Below are 17,173 nucleotides of genomic sequence, written 5' to 3' on the forward strand. Positions count from 1 at the left end.
CCACTGTACCCACATCTAGGTGACCCCCTTCAGCCAAAGTGCTATGGTAATGGTGTAGAGTTGTGGGCAGTGGGTTTTGGGGGGATTTGGGGGGCTCAGCACCCAAGGGAAGGGAGCTATGGACTTGGGAGGTATTTAACTTTTTTTTTTTTTACTTGTTACAAGTGCCCCCTAGGGTGCCCAGTTGGTGTCCTGGCATGTGAGAGGGACCAGTGCACTACGAATCCTGGCCCCTCCCATGACCCAATGCCTTGGATTTGTTCATTTTTGAGCTGGGCGCCTTTGGTTTCCATTATCGCTGAAAAACGAAACCACCCAGCTCATATCCGTACATATCCGATGCATTTGCCCGGCACAAATGCATTATCGAAAAAAAAGATGGGCGCCCATTTTTTCAAAACTACGGTCTGTCCCGCCCCTTCACGTACCTGTTCTCGGACATAGACGTCCATGGAGATGGGCGTTCACGTTCGATTATGCCACTCCACGTGTCTAGAGGTTAAATATGCTGCTTCGTGTTATAGCGCAGGAAAAGGCTTATAAAGTCGTTAGCCGGTAGTATTATATGCCGGTGCACTTAAAGACAATGTTTCCCAATGCTGCTGATCAATGCTGGAGGTGTGGATCTATGGTGGGGACCTTCCTACACATATGGTGGAACTGTGTTCCGATTCACCATCATCTTGGTAAGACAATATGTGTTACACCCCAACACTGTTTGTTAGGACAGAATAATGTTAGGAGTAACAGATAGCAAAGCATACTTTTACATCTAGGACTTGCCATAGCTAACTGTCTTATCACTTTGCATTGCAAAAGTACACAGTGCCTATTTTGAGTGACTGGAAACGCTGACTGCAATCTATCGCTGATATGGAATGCCTCATAAATAAGAGAAAAAGTTGTTATGAACAGCATAGAATGGACTAGATTAAAATTAAAGCCTGGCTTGTGGGTTAATTGTTCTAGTTGGGGGTGGTGTGACGTGCTGGGGGGGGGGGGGGGGGGGGAGGGGATTGGGGGTATAATTAGACTGGAGTGTCCTGAAAGATTCATTGGACACTCTGGATGTATTTTGAACTTTGGCAGGGTTGGGGTAGGGGTTTGTAAGGGTGGGAGATGGGAGTGTATTGTATTGGGGATAGATCTTTGACCTGCCTGTTCGTTGGGGGAATGTTTTTTTTTTTTTTGGAGGGGGGAGTTATTGATGGTTGGAGAGAGGTTGGTCATCTGCCTTTGTTGCAATTCATTAGTATTGATGTATTCTTTCATTTTTTAAAATTAATAAAAAATTTAATGAAATGAAAATAATTATCAGGTGAGACATAATTTTGCCTTCCTTGTCGTCATGCCAGACTAATAGGATGTAGCAAAGCATTATCTTAAAAGGAGGGCTTGCAGAGAGAGTAAGAAAATATAATGCACCAAAGAGTAGGCGGAGAAGCCATTCACCAAGTTGAAGGAAGCTCCAATGCGCAAGACTAACAGAGTGCAAGACAATTGCAAAGAAAAAGAAGGGTAAAGGCCAGAAAGATCAACTAAAACCTAAAACGATTCTTCACGCTGTGGCCTCCCATTGAGCAATGGTCTTGGGGAAGCACAGAATGATCTCTATAGGTCTCCCCGGAAGCAAGGAAATCCGGGTGGCACACAACCAAGGCAGAGAGCAAGAGAGTGTGGATAGAACCCCCCACAAGGCCCTGGGAACAGCAGTAGCTGGATCTGAGACCAACATAGCTGCCCTGAAACACCCTGATAGAAGGCAGGAGGGAGTATCTCGAGCTGTGGACAAAGAGAATCCAGGGAAACATACACCAATGTCAATAAGGCTTAGACAAATGTGGCACCCCAAAGTTAAACTGAGAGGAGATACGTCCCAGTCTCCATTCACTGGAAGTCAGGTCCAGACATATGAGGAAGCTGAAAAAATGTAAACACCAAACAGGAGCCAGTCGATGCCTGAGAGACTACTCAAGGACCAAGACCATTGTAGTGCGAATGCTTACTTGAAAGAAGAATCCAGTCTACCGAGGTGCATCCAGACCAAGACTAGTAATGCAGCCTGTCCACCCTTAATATCAAGAATGCACAAGATGTGTGGCCTAAGAAAAAGGAATTGAAATTGTTTATAGGCAAGGATGGAGCTGAAAGGGGAGACAGAGCTGAGATCTCCTCCAGGGCACTAGCTGCGCTAAACTCTCAGAGACAGATCTGCACACCACCTCTAGAGCCTGAGCATATATGGAGTTGAGCTGTTGCTGCAGAGATAGGGCTAATACCTTCAAGGTGATACATAGTGGAGTTTAATGCTCAGAAAGTGGTAGGTACCCAAGATGAAGCAGCAGATAAAACTCAATGCTGCAATAACGCCTCAGACCCAGAGAAGGCACCGAGATGCAGTTACAGAGATGGGACTGAGCCTCCCAAGACAGGGATGACGCGGAGAGAGGTAAGCACGAAGGTGGTTCCATGACTCAGACCCTGAGATGGAGTGGAGCTCCGCAGCCAGCAGTGGAGCTAATAGACATGCACAGACTGAGAATAAAATTGTGCTTGATAGTCAGAGACAGAGGAGCAAACCATCCATGGGAGAGTAAATGGGCTTCAGAAAGGAAAGGAGATGGACAGCTCCCCAAATAAACCTGAGTCCTGAAGGCAGAGAAGTAGCTGTGCCCCAGACGAAGAGAAGGAGCATTTATTTATTTATAGCATTTGTATCCCACATTTTCCCACCAATTTGCAGGCTCAATGTGGCTTACATTTGCTGTAGTGGTGATTGCCATTTCTGGTTAGCAGAGTTACAATGGTATTGCATTAAGGTGCATACATACATGGTAAAGAAGATTACATCAATTATAGAGTTCCGTCATCTCCCAACAGAGGGAAGGAACAGTGCTCCATACGTAAGTCGTGTCCCATACACCTAGAATGAGTGGAGGCCGTACTGTAAGTAGGAGCTGTGCCTTATATGCAGAGAATAAATTGTGCTCCATTAGAGAAGGAGTTCTGTTCTATATTAGAGCAGAAGTTGTGCTCCAGAGAAGATGCCTTGCGCCTTAGAGAGAGAAGAAACTGTGCCCTGTAATCAGAGAAGGAACTGCGCTTCATGCCCATAAAAGGAGCTGTGCATTTCAGACAGATAAGGTGTACTCCAAACTGATAGAAGGAGCTGTGATGCATATATGGAGAAGGAGATGTTTCCCTTAGGAAGAGAAAAAACTGTGTCCCATACTTAGTGAAGGAGCTAGGATTCACACTTAGAGAAGAAACTGTATTTCATATGCTGAGAAGGAGTTGAGGTGCATACTAGAGGTGATGCTTTGTTCCATACCAGGAGAAGGAGCTGGGCAAAAATGCTTTGCTCATACCCTGAGAAGGAGTAGTGTGCCATACCAATAGGAGAAGCTGTGTCTCAAACATAGAGATGGAAATTAATTCCATTTGTAGAGAAGGAGTTGTGCTCCCTACTGTGAGAAGGAATTGTGCTTCTCACTGGGAGAAGGAATTGTGCTGCCAGCTTGAAGAAGAAGCTCTACATGCCGCAATGGAACTGCGCTCTACATGCCACAATGGAGTTGCACTCTGCACACCACAATGGAGCAGGATGCCACATGCCACAATGGAGCAACACTACACATACCACAGTGGAGCTGCGGTCTGCATGTTACAATGGAGTAGTAATGTATATTCCACAATGGAGCAATGGTCTGTACTCCACAATGGGACAGTGCCCCACAGTCCATGATGTAGCTCCACAGTCCATGATGTAGCTGCACGATGGAGCTGTGCTCCCCAGATTGAGTTGGAGCTGCAAGGCTAACTTTAGCAACGAGGCCATGCTGGACAGAAGGCGCAGAAACCATGACCACTGGTGTTGATTTAAAACCAGTGAAGGTACTGCAGTGAACAGACAACAACAGAGTTGTAAAGCAGAGGCAGCAATGAAAAGCGCGCCTAGACCAGGAAAGGGCACAGGCCCAAATCAAGGATGGAGAATAGTCAACATACTGGAAGGAAGCTACTGCGGACTGAGAAAGCATGGGGCTTCTGCAGCTGCATCCCCTATCAGGCAAGCAGGAGAGAGCCTCAGTCAGAATTAGGAACAGAAGACACATGCAATAATGATGCTACTCCTATACGCAAGAATGGCATGCAGCTGACAGCCAAGAAAGTGCAACACTTTATGTAAGGAGAGAGAGAGAGATGCCTCTGTCCAGAATGTAAGCCCTACAGGCTAACATGTAGCCAATTAAACACCAAAACAATGCTGGTCTCTCTTTTTTTTTTGTGGCACATCCCCATGCTGAATGGTGAAAAGAACCCCTGTTGCCAGAAACAGAGACTGCCACTGAGACAGAAACACTTGTAAAGCCTGTAGGACATGCAGCATACTCGCCATGTCCAACTTAGAAGGCAGCAAAACCATCAGGATGAAAGAAAACCCAGCGTGGTCCACAAGCAGAAACTGCCCACAAAACTGCCAGCAGTGAAGAACTCTGAAAAGAAAAACAAGTGGCAGCTGGAAGCCTACCAGACTTCTGACTAATCATGGAACAGCCCAATGCAAGCAATAGACCCTACAACTGGCACAAAGGACAGGAAGGCGTAACAAGCTGGACTTTTTGGGAAATACTGCTGCACATAACAATACTGCTTGAAAAGGCAGCAGTCATGCTCTGGAGCAGCAGAGGCTCAGCAATAATGCAGAAGAGGAGGTAGCAAACTTGGTGGCAGGTCTGGCTAAGCTAAAAGAGTAGATTCTAAAGGCAGGAATAAACGCTAGCCTGGCCCAGGAGTCCCAATGCACCAAGTGCCAGAATATATTGGCTCCAAGAAGAGTCTGGTGATACAGGCCTGAGGCAATAATGAGTTGAGCTGAGCCTAGCAGTAAGGTGACCCTCAGGGGGAGGAATGCTGGCTTCGGCCTAACTCCTAGTAAGTCTTTCCTTGGCTGAGAGGTGCCCAGCTCTCCCACCGGCTGCCTTTCAGGTGTTGTGGAGGACTTGCAGCTCATCTGCATATCCTCACAGCCTTCTCCGGGGTGACTCCCAGGCCCACTCCGATCCACTCAGGGCCTCCACTCAAGGTCCCACGCACCGTCAGGCATTTTCTCTATAAGTACATAAGTAATGCCACACTGGGAAAAGACCAAAGGTCCATCGAGCCCAGCATCCTGTCCACAACAGCGGCCAATCCAGGCCAAGGGCACCTGGCAAGCTTCCCAAACGTACAAACATTCTATACATGTTATTCCTGGAATTGTGGATTTTTCCCAAGTCCATTTAGTAGTGGTTTATGGACTTGTCCTTTAGGAAACTGTCTAACCCCTTTTTAAACTCTGCTAAGCTAACCGCCTTCACCACGTTCTCCAGCAACGAATTCCAGAGTTTAATTACGCGTTGGATGAAGAAAATTTTTCTCCGATTTGTTTAAAATTTACTACACTGTAGTTTCATCGCATGCCCCCTAGTCCTAGTATTTTTGGAAAGCGTGAACAGACGCTTCACATCCACCTGTTCCACTCCACTCATTATTTTATATACCCTCAGCCGTCTCTTCTCCAAGCTGAAAAGCCTTAGCCTCCTTAGTCTTTCTTCATAGGCAAGTCGTCCCATCCCCACTATCATTTTAGTCGCCCTTCGCTGCACCTTTTCCAATTCTACTATATCTTTCTTGAGATGCGGCGACCAGAATTGAACACATTTATATTTTCTCCCAGTTACTATTTATGGCTCCAGTACACTTTCTCTTCTTAGTACTGTCCTTTCCTAATGTGTTTCTGCATCTGAAACCACTGTACACTGCAGGAACACATTGCCCACCCTCTGCTTTCATCATCTCACCATCTCTTTTGTCCTCTTCCATCTTCTCAGCTCTCAACCTTCAACATTTCTTTCCTTCCATTCTACCATCTCCTTTCTATCTGAGTACATCTTGCCTTCATCGCTGTCGTCATATCTCTCCTACTTTTCTCCGTACTCTCTTGCTCCTTCTTCTGCTCTCTGCTGGGGACTTCAATCCCAATCCTGGTCCTTCACATCAGCTCTCATCCTATTTGTGCAGCTGATACCATGATGTCTCCAATCTAATTTCTGTTTCTCTCCTCCCCCCTTCTTCCCTGCCTTTCTCATGTGCTCTGTGAAATGCCTGCTCTGTCTGTAACACACTTTCCTACATCCACAACCTCTTTATCTCTCGTACTCTCCATTTGCTTGCCCTAACTGAAACTCGGCTTTGTCCTGAAGACTCTGCTTCAGTCGCGGCCCTATGCCATGGAGGTTTTCTTTTCTCCCATACTCCTCGCCCGGTTGGCCGTGGAGGTGGTGTCGGGCTACTACTTTCACCCTCTCAGGCCTAGGGTCTCTGGCGACAGGTTTTGGCGACAGGTTTTGGCGATCTGTTGAATATGGGCAGAGAAGGAGAGAGAGGAATCAAAGATGACTCCAAGGTTACGAGCTGAGGAGACAGGGAGGGTGTGAGAGTCATTAACAGAGATAGAGAAAGGGGGAAGAGGGGAGGTGGGTTTAGGGGGAAAAATGAGAAGTTCAGTTTTGGTCATGTTGAGCTTTAGATGGCGTTGAGACATCCAAGCAGCAATGTCAGACAAACAGGCTGAGATTTTGTCCTGGATCGAGGTTGAGATTTCAGGGGTGGAGATGTAGATTTGAGAGTCATCAGCATAAAGATGGTACTGGAAGCCATGGGATGAAATCAGGGTACCAAGGGAAGAGGTATAGATGGAGAAGAGGAGGGGTCCAAGGACAGAGCCCTGAGGCACACCAACAGAAAGCGGGATGGAAGTTGAAGAGGATCCAGCAGAGTGAACACTGAAAGAACGAAGCGAGAGGTAAGAGGAGAACCAGGAAAGAACAGGGCCCTGGAATCCAAGTGAGGACAGCGTATCCTGAAGTATAGTGTGGTCAACAGTATCGAAAGCAGCAGATAGGTCAAGAAGGATAAGGATAGAATAGAGACCTCTGGATTTAGCCAGTAGTAGGTCATTAGAGACTTTGGTAAGTGCAGTTTCAGTAGAGTGAAGAGGGCGAAAACCAGATTGGAGTGGGTCAAGAATAGGTTGCGAAGAAAGAAAGTCAAGACAACGGCGGTGAACGACACGTTCCAGTAATTTGGAGAGGAAAGGGAGAAGGGAGATGGGGTGATAGTTGGAGGGACAGGTAGGGTCAAGTGAGGGTTTTTTTAAGGAGTGGAGTGACCACAGCATGTTTGAAGGCCATAGGAACAGTTGCAGTGGAGAGTGAAAGATTAAGGATGTGACAGATGACTGGGATGATAGTAGGAGAGATAGTGTTAAGTAGATAAGTGGGGTTGGGATCAGAGGAACAGGTAGTAGATTTAGAGAAGGAACACCCTCCTCCCCAGTCCCGTCCAATCTTAACCAATACATTTAGGAATCTTCAGGCTATTGACCCTTTCTACTCTGTCCTCCAATGTTTCAAATCTCTACTCTACCACTATGTTATCCAAGTCTGTCAATGAGGCTGTCCCTTCCTATAACACTATTCTCTCCTCTGCTCTGGATACTCTTGCTCCTCCCATTCCCTGTTCTGTAAGGCATACCAAACCCCAGCCTTGGCTGACCTCTAGAATCCGCTACCTACGTTCCTGTGCCCGCTCTGCCGAATGCCTTTGGCTGAAATCCCGTGCTGACTTCATACATTTCAAATTCTTGCTGACCTCCTTCCAGTCTGCTCTTTTACTTGCCTAACAGGACTATTACATCCAGTTGACAAATTAAGTACATAAGTATTGCCATACTGGGAAAGACCAAAGGTCCATCAAGCCCAGCATCCTGTTTCCAACAGTGGCCAATCTCTTGGCTCAAACCCTCAACGCCTTTTTTTTGCCACACTGAACTCTCTCTTCAAAGTGCCTTCACCTCCAACTCCCCCTTCACTTTCTTCCCAGACTATGGCTGAGTACTTTCGTGATAAGGTTCACAAGATTAAACTTGAATTCTCAACCAAGTCACCTCCACCTCTCCTTCCCATAGTTCATTCTCTCAACCCTCCAACCCCTGCCTCGTTTTCTTCCTTTTCTGAAATCACTGATGAGGAAACTGCACATCTTCTTTCCTCCTCAAAACTAACTAGCTGTTCCTCCGATCCCACCCATCTACTTAACACTATCTCTCCTACTGTCATCCCTTTTATCTGTCATATCCTCAATCTTTCACTGTCTACTGTGACTGTTCCTGATGCCTTCAAACATGCTGTAGTCACACCATTCCTTAAAAAAACTTTCATTGGACCCTACCTGTCCTTCCAACTATCACCCCATCTCCCTCCTCCCTTTCCTATCCTTGAACATGCTGTTCACCGCCGTTGCCTTGACTTTCTTTCATCTCAAGCTATTCTTGATCCACTTCAATCTGGCTTTCGCCCTCTTCATTCAACTGAAACAGCACTTGCTAAAGTCTCCAATGACCTGTTCCTGGCCAGATCCAAAAGTCTCTATTCTATCCTTATCTTTCTCGATCTATCTGCTGCTTTTGATATTGTTGATCACAGCCTACTCCTTGATATGCTGTCCTCACTTGGATTTCAGGGCTCTGTTCTTTTCTGGTTTTCTTCTTATCTCTCCCATCATAATTTTAATGTATACTCTGGTGGATCCTCCTCCACTTCTATCCCACTGTCAGTTGGTGTATCCTGTCCCGGGACCTCTTCTTTTCTCCATCTATACTTCTTCCCTGGGTACTCTGATCTCATCCCATGGTTTTTAGTATCATCTTTAAGCTGATGACTTCCAGATCTACCTCTCCACACCAGAAATCTCAGCAGGAATCCAGGCCAAAGTATCAGCCTACCTTTCTGACATTGCTGCCTGGATGTCTCACCGCCATCTGAAACTAAACATGACCAAGCCTGAGCTTCTTATCTTTTCCCCTAAACCAACCTCTCCTCTTCCCCCATTCTCTATTTCTGTGGATAACATTCTCATCTTCCCTGTCTCATCAGCTCGTAAGCTTGGGGTCATCTTCAACTCCTCTCTCTCCTTCTCTGCACATATTCAGCAGACTGTTAAAACCTGTCGTTTATAATAGCTCCAAAATTTGCCCTTTCCTTTTTGAGCACACTACCAGAACCCTTATCCATATTCTTATCACCTCTCGCTTAGACTATTGCAACTTGCTTTTCACAGGTCTCCCACTTAGCCATCTCTCACCTCTTCAATCTGTTCAAAATTCTGCCGCACGACTTATATTCCGCCAGTGTTTCTATGCTCATATTAGCCCTCTCCTCAAGTCACTTCACTGGCTCCCTATCCGTTTCCGCATACAGTTCAAACTCCTCTTATTGACTTATAAGTGCATTCACTCTGCAGCTCCTCAGTATCTCTCCACTCTCATCTCTCCCTACACTCCTCCCCGGGAACTCCTTTCACTGGGTAAATCTCTCTTATTTGCACCCTTCTCCTCCACCGCTATCTCCAGACTCCGTTCCTTTTACCTTGCTGCACCATATGCCTGGAATAGACTTCCTGAACCAGTACGTCAAGCTCCATTTCTTGCCGTCTTCAAATCTAGGCTAAAAGCCCACCTTTTTGATGTTGCTTTTAACTCCTAACCCTTACTCACTTGTTCAGTATCCTTATTTTATCGTCCCCAACCTTAGTAATTCCCTTATCTCTTAATTGTCCTGTTTGTCTGTCCTAATTAGATTGTAAGCTCTGTCAAGCAGGGACTGTCTCTTCATGTTCAAGTGCACAGCTTTGTGTACGTCTAGTAGCACTATAGAAATGATAAGTAGTAGTAGTAAGGTGTGGCATTTAAAGTACAATACTGCTGGCCAAACACACAGAAAAAAAGCGAGTCCATATGCCATGCACCATCTAGGGAGAGAGCTGGACCCAAGCAAGCACTTGCACTTCTGGGAAACAATACCCTAGGCCCAGGAGACTGTGCCAAGAGACTGAAAGAACCATAACTGCCACAGTTGCAGTCTGACACAGTGAAGGCCGACAGGCAATTCCAAAGGAATAACATAAGCTACCCAAAAGGGCAGAAGGTTCCATGGGTTGAAGCCTCCGCAACTAGAAAATAAACACAGGAAAGAACCAAGAACCCCAGAGAACATGCATAAGGAACGAATTGTTGCCCTATTCCGTGACCATTGGAGCCCTAACAGTATGAGAGATCCGCAAAGTACTTACCGGTAGAGAAAGTTCCCTGAAATAAGATACACACTGACACAATAGCAATACATCTCACACACAAAACAGCAGAATTTGCTTATAGGCTGCAGAAACGCCTCATTAACCACTGAAGTGCAGGGGAGTGAGGTTGGGGGGGGGGGGGGGGGGGGGGGGAAGAGAACTGGCACCACTGAGGCCCAGATGCACAAAACCTAACGAGCCCACAACCAGTTTAAAACGCAAGTAGTTCACCCCAGGCATGCACTAAGGGCATTTTCCCTGCCACGGTAGCAGGCAACGAAAACGGAATGCAAATGATTGAAAAGCTATTATAATGAGCTGCAGTACCGTTGCAGCCCATTATAATCAGATGCACTACCGTTTTTCCAATTCCCTTACCGTAGGAACCCTAACGAGATGTCTGACCTCTTGTTAGGGCTCCTGTGAGGGAATCGGAAAGGAAAAGGGCCCCCAAAAAAGGTAAAAAAGAAAAAAAAAAAAAGCAGGGAGCGCATGTGAGGGGCGTCCTTTAAGGATGTACTCTCCCTGCGTTTCTGAGAGACGGTTTTTTTTTCGCAGTTTTTTGCTCTGCCGGCGCTCGTGTTTTTTTTTTCCCCTTCTATTTAACTTCGCCGCGCCACTTACCCCTCCACAGCGAAATTTTTCTATTTTCCTGGTTGCCGGAGAATCGGGACGTCCCTTTAGATTAGGCTCCTCTTCCTGGTCTCTTCAGCCAATCAGAGCGCGTTTCGCTGACAACAGCCAGCTAAGCCCGCTTTGAAGGACTAGAGAATGCAAGTGAGCTACAACGAGTTGCTCATTTGCATTCCCTATCGTTGATGCATTCCCGTTCCCTACCGATTCGCTATGGAATCGGTAGGGAACGGGAATTACCAATGTCTTTAATGCATCTGGGCCTGAATGCCACCCAGCTTCATTTATAGCTGCAATAAAGCACAGGAGCTAAAAATTCTTGGAGAAGAAACCCCCTGCTCAGAAGCGTAGTCAGGTTGAAGGCACAGTAGGAGCAGAGAGCAGACTTCTGATAGCGCTAGCGTGAGTTATAAATGTGACGGATCACGTAAAAAATGCGCGCTAGCGCTGTTGGAAGTCTGCTTGGGGGAGCGGTTGCTCCCCTGGTGCCCCCCATAGCTATGCCACTGCCCTGTTCTACTAACACTCAGGGAACTGAAGAAGTTGCTGGCTGAAAGGCACCAGAGAAGAGCTACACAGTCCATCAACCATCCGCTTGGAGACAGAGAAAAATACTGAACATTCCACGTTGCATGATACCATTAAGGGGTAAATTACTTGGAACTATTTTTCTCTGTCTCCTTCCGCTGGTAGATGGGGTTAATGACAGAAGATGGCATGAGCCTATCTGGCCCATTATGTGGGCTGAAGCCAAGTAGGCGGAACTTGTCGCCTTTTCAATTTCATTGTTTTGGGTGTACCAAGATGGCAGCAGCTACATTAGGGAGAATTAAAAACCTCCATGGTTGAGTGGGTGTAGACTGACTTCAGTTTTGTGAAATCATGCTTTCTCCTGTTATCAGACCTTCTTGTTATAACCTATTAGTATGGACTGGTCTGATATGTCAACAAAAAAAGAAAGATAGGCCTCTTAGAAAATCAAATTAAAGTGGATTGAAAAAAGTGTTTGTAGATGATGCCTGCATTTCCATAAAGACCTGCATCAAGTTTGCCTCTCTATCACACACATCCTACTTACCCACAGTCTGCCGCTCTCTCTACCCCCTCCCTCTCCCCCTCTCTTTTCCATTCCATCCAGCATCTTTCCCTGTCTCTTCTCCTCCCCCAGTCAAGCCTGTTTCTCTCCCTTCCCCCAGCTGGTCCACATCTTTAACTCCCCTTCGCCTCCTCTCCAGGGTCCTGCATCTTTTTCTGTCTGTCTGTCTGTCCGTCCATCCCTTCCTCACCCACCCCACCACACCCAGGTCCATCACAGCAGCACCTGTATCTCTTTCTCTCTCCATCCGGCAGGTCCAGTGTTTCTCCCTCTCTCTTCCATTCCATCCAGCATCTTTCCCTGTCTCATCCCCCCCCCCCCCCCCGTAAGACCCAGTCCTGCCTTTTCCCCCAGCTGATCTACATCTGTAACTCATTTCCCCATCAGGGTCCTTCATCTTCTCCTCCTGTCTGTCTGTCCCTTCCCCACCCTACCCGGGACTATCAGAGCAACACCTTCACCTCCCTCTCTCAACATCTGGCAGGTCCAGCATACAGAGAAAATGTAGATAATAAAATAAACTTTCCTTGTGATCTTGGACAAGTTGTATCAGAGGAGGTGGGAAGTGTCACAGGGGGAAGGCCGAGGCTCCAAGGCATCCTGCTGTAATCACTGGAGTGCACTGCAGACTGCTACCAGCAGTGATCAAATAAGAGATGCTAGCACCTTGCCCTGAACTGAGAATTGAGGGAGGGAGGACGGGATTCCTGGGACACCCCTGCAAAAACAGAAGGTCCTTTAATGTGACATCCCATAAGTTACTGGTAGGCCCTTTGTTGTGTGCTGGGCTACTTGGTACTGCAGCAGCTGCTGTTTTTTGACTTGGGTAAGCTGGTTAGGTCTAGCTTGTGGTAAGTCTCTTATACCAAGTATAGGGTTACCATATTTGCCCTAAGAAAAAAGAGGACCCCTGCCCTGCCCCTGTTGCATCCCTGCCCCACCCCTGTCACACCCATGGCCCGACCCCTGTCACACCCTGCCCTGTCCCCCTGTCACACCCTGCCCCACCCCCTATCACTTTGAAACCACCAAAGAAAGCCAGATTCCCTCTCTCCCCCCCACTCCATGTAGATCCACTCCCCAATTTTCCAGCCTCCCTCCACCCACATGACTCCTTTCACTACCCCTCCTCTCCCCTCCTTTACCTTAGTGTGGTGCCCTGGTGGTCTAGTGTAGGGTTACCATATGTCTGTTTTTACCTGGATATGTCCTCTTTTTGAGGACATGGCTGGGCAACAGTGTGGGTTTTGCCAGCCTGCCCGTTTGTTCAGATTTGTGGATTAACAGGCAGGCTGGCGGCTGGATGGGCAGGCAGGCGTCCTATCCTCCCCTCCCCTCCTTTACCTTAGTGTGGTGCCCCGGTGGTCTAGTGACCTCTTCAGGGCAGAAAAGAGTCCCCTCTTTCCTGCCCGCCATGTCTGCAGACTGTCTTTCTCCCAGCGCCGGTTCAAAATGGCTGCCGAGAGTTCAAGCAGTGACCTTGCAACACATCATTAACTGTAGCTCACACTGATAACTACATCCTTGTAGTATCTCTGATTTTTATTGTGTTCTTTGCAGGTTATGATTTTTTATATCAAACCAATGTAAGCATTACCTAAAACAATACTATCTGTGAGCTGTTAACTACAGAGCTCCCTTCTTCAGATGTGACTTTTAATGAAAACAAAATTTACTGACTGACGTAGAAAGAGAAGCAGACAGTAAAAGCAGAACTGCTCATGCAACCAAGGCATAGAAATGCATCTGAGGCACAGAAATGTAGAAGTAATACAGTGAGTTACCTTTGTTGATCAAGGTAAAAATGGAGTCTTTGGGAATACCCTGGTCCAAGGCAAACTGTCTAAACTCCGCCATTAAATTCTCTCGAACCTCTGGACTCCGTCCTGGGGGGTCACAAGCAAAATTATTTAGAAAGGCTTAAGAGAAATTCCTTTGCTTATTAAAACTCAGGGTCCCTGGGTCTCATCTGCATGTGTTTCCATTCTTTTACTATCACTAGAATGCATAGAGCACACTGAAGGTCAGCACTCCTAGCACAGATGGCTACACAATGGATTGCAAGTACAGCGTGACATCTGTATATCACTTTTTGAGCATTTGTTTTATTGAAAAGTAGGAGTCAATATTCAGCATGGTTTAAGGAATCAGGAGAAGCCCCTGCCCACTTAAATCACACTGAGTGGGCTGCCTGCCATTATTTAGAGACACTTAAAAGGTATTGCCACAGAGTATTGGTTCTGACTGCAACGGCACTGGGAGTGGAGTTGGGGCACAGTCGGAAGATACCTGGGAACCAGCGATATTCAGTGCCAGTGCATGCATGTCTAACTGGACAGATAGGACTGCATTGTCTTGTTAGGCATGCAGGTGTCAGTACTAAATATTGGCTGGCACCCGCAAAACATTTGGTCCTCTGATGACCTGGTGCTCAGACATGGCCCAGCATTGAAGATCCAGGTGTAATTTAACTGGTGGCTCAAAACTGACCTGATAATTTATAAAGTACATTAAAAAAATTATTAATGATACATATGTTAATCTACAAAGTAAGATTTCCATTTCCTGATACGATTCACAACTTTCTCGCATAACAAGAGATATTCAGTCTGAAAATATAATCTCGCACCCATTCAGACTTCCTTCACTACAAATTCATGCTATCCTCCTTCCACTCCTCCCTATTCCTTGCCAAACAGGACTATTACACCCAATTGACCAATTCTCTCAGCTCCAATCCCCCGTCGTCTCTTCTCCAGCCTTAACTCCCTCCTCAAAGTGCCCTCCGCTCCCACCCCCCCTCGCTCTCTCCTCAATCACTGGCTGATTACTTCCACGACAAGGTGCAAAAGATCAACCTTGAGTTCACTACCAAGCCATCTCTTCTTCACCCTTCAACCCTCTCCCTCAACCAACCAACCCAGGCCTTTTTCTCCTCCTTTCCTGTCATCACCGAGGAGGAAACCGCTCGCCTTCTTTCCTCCTCGAAATGCACCACCTGCTCTTCTGATGCCATCCCCACCAACTTACTTAACATCATCTCTCATACTGTCACCCCCTCCATCTGTCATATCCTCAACCTCTCTCTCTCCACTGCAACTGTCCCTGACACCTTCAAGCACGCCGTAGTCACACCTCTCCTCAAAAAACCATCACTTGACCCTACCTGTCCCTCCAACTACTGCCCCTCCTACCCTTCCTCTCCAAAATACTTGAGCGTGCCGTTCACAGCCGCTGCCTTGATTTTCTCTCCTCTCATGCCATCCTCGATCCACTTCAATCCGGTTTTCGCCCTCTTCACTCGACAGAAACAGCACTCTCTAAAGTCTGTAATGACCTGTTCCTTGCCAAATCCAGAGGCCACTACTCCATCCTCATCCTCCTTGATCTATCCGCCGCTTTTGACACTGTCAATCATGACTTACTTCCAGTGGTGTGCTGGTAAATTTTTAACAAACAGGCTCTCTCCCCGGTCCACCTCTGCGCCCCCCCCCATCCACCTCTGCACCCCCCTAAATTGCAGAGCTGGCTATACCCAGGGAGAGAGCCGGGGAGGGGGTAATGCATTACTCTCTCCAAGGAATTTTTTTTGTTGTTAATGCTCCCAGGTTCCAATCTAATTCATGTTTAATGTGGGATAAAATGCCATAAATAAGTAAATAAATAGATTTAAACTCTGAACGTTGAGAACCTGATACCCATAACATGATGTCTGTTTTAGAAGCCCATTACCAGGAGAAAAAAAATCTCTGTACAAATAACAGGGTTAAATGTCATAAATAACTAAATAACTAAATAGATAGATAGAAACTCTGAATGTTGAGCACCTGATCCTTATAATATGACATCTGTTTTAATGGCCCTTTACCAGGAAAAAAAAGATCTCTGCACAAATATAATACATGCTAGGGTGTCCCTATAATAACCAGCCCCTCTAAATGACACACTGATTATGATTTATAACAAATTACTACTCTATCTATAGAAATCAAACAAAATAAAACATGGAAAAGAAAATAAGATGATACCTTTTTTATTGGACATAACTTAATACATTTCTTGATTAGCTTTCGAAGGTTGCCCTTCTTCGTCAGATCGGAAATAAGCAAATGTGCTAGCTGACAGTGTATATAAGTGAAAAACATTCAAGCATTGCTATGACAGTCTGACAGGGTGGGAGGATGGGGGTGGGTAGGAGGTATGCATGGGGACATCAAAGCATATCATTGATATTCTAACAGGGTGGGTGTGGACAGGTGAGGGGAGGGTGATCAACAGAGACATACAGCTTTATGGTTTATAATGGGCTAGGAACCCCAGGTCCTTGTTAAGTCCTTTCTGTTGGGTGTTAAAATATTCAATCATTCTGACCTCAAAGGTCTTACGTTCTTGTATGGTTTTAAAGTTACCTTTGAGGATTCTCACTGTGAAGTCACTGGTGCAGTGTCCTGGTCCTGTGAAATGTTGCCCAACAGGCGTGGGAACCCTGCTGGCACCAGCATTGTTTATATGATGTCTATGTAAATTGAATCTTGTCTTAAGCATCTGGCCTGTTTCTCCAATATAGCATCCTTCATTACATTTTTTACACTGAATGATATATACCACATTGGAAGATGAGCAAGTGAAAGATCCCTTTATGTTGAATGTCTTTCCTTTGTGGATGACTTTGGGGTCCTGTGAAATATTTTGGCATAGTTTGCAACTGGATAAATTACAGGGAAGTGTGCCCTTCTGTTCCTTTTCAGTCTGTGAAGGAAGTTTACTTCTGATTAGCTTGTGTTTTAAATTGGGTGGCTGTCGGAAGGCCAGTACTGGTGGGGATGGGAATATCTCTTTCAGTAATTCATCCTCCTGGAGTATAGGTTGTAGATCTCTTATGATTTTCCTCAGTTTTTCCAGCTCTGGATTGTATGTCACTACAAGCGGGATTCTGTCTGTGGATTTTTTCTTTTTGTACTGTAGCAGATTCTCCCTGGGTGTTTTGAGGGAGGAGGCAATATTCTTGGAGATTATTTTGGGGTTGTAGCCCTTCTGTTTGAAGGATTCAGTCAGGGTTTTAAGGTGTCTGTCTCTGTCCCCTGGGTCAGAGCAGATACGGTGGTATCTTGTGGCTTGGCTGTAAATGATGGATCTTTTTGTATGTGAAGGATGGAAGCTGGAGTTGTGGAGATAGCTACATCTGTCTGTGGGTTTCTTGTATACAGATGTTTGTATACAGCCATCACTGATTGAGACTGTGGTGTCCAAAAAATTGACTTTTTCTGG

The 17,173-nt window shown here is 46.2% G+C and overlaps 1 protein-coding gene across 1 annotated transcript in view; it reads right to left on the reverse strand.

Moving 5' to 3' along the window:
* AMBP (alpha-1-microglobulin/bikunin precursor) overlaps positions 1–17,173 on the reverse strand; it is a 161,564-nt gene that overhangs the window by 95,780 nt on the left and 48,611 nt on the right. The window contains exon 5 of the mRNA XM_030206909.1: positions 13,690–13,791. Within this exon, the coding sequence (XP_030062769.1) occupies positions 13,690–13,791 (102 nt within the window). The remainder of the gene's footprint in view (positions 1–13,689; positions 13,792–17,173) is intronic.

Source organism: Microcaecilia unicolor, chromosome 6 (assembly GCF_901765095.1).
Source record: "Microcaecilia unicolor chromosome 6, aMicUni1.1, whole genome shotgun sequence".
Lineage (NCBI taxonomy): Eukaryota > Metazoa > Chordata > Amphibia > Gymnophiona > Siphonopidae > Microcaecilia > Microcaecilia unicolor.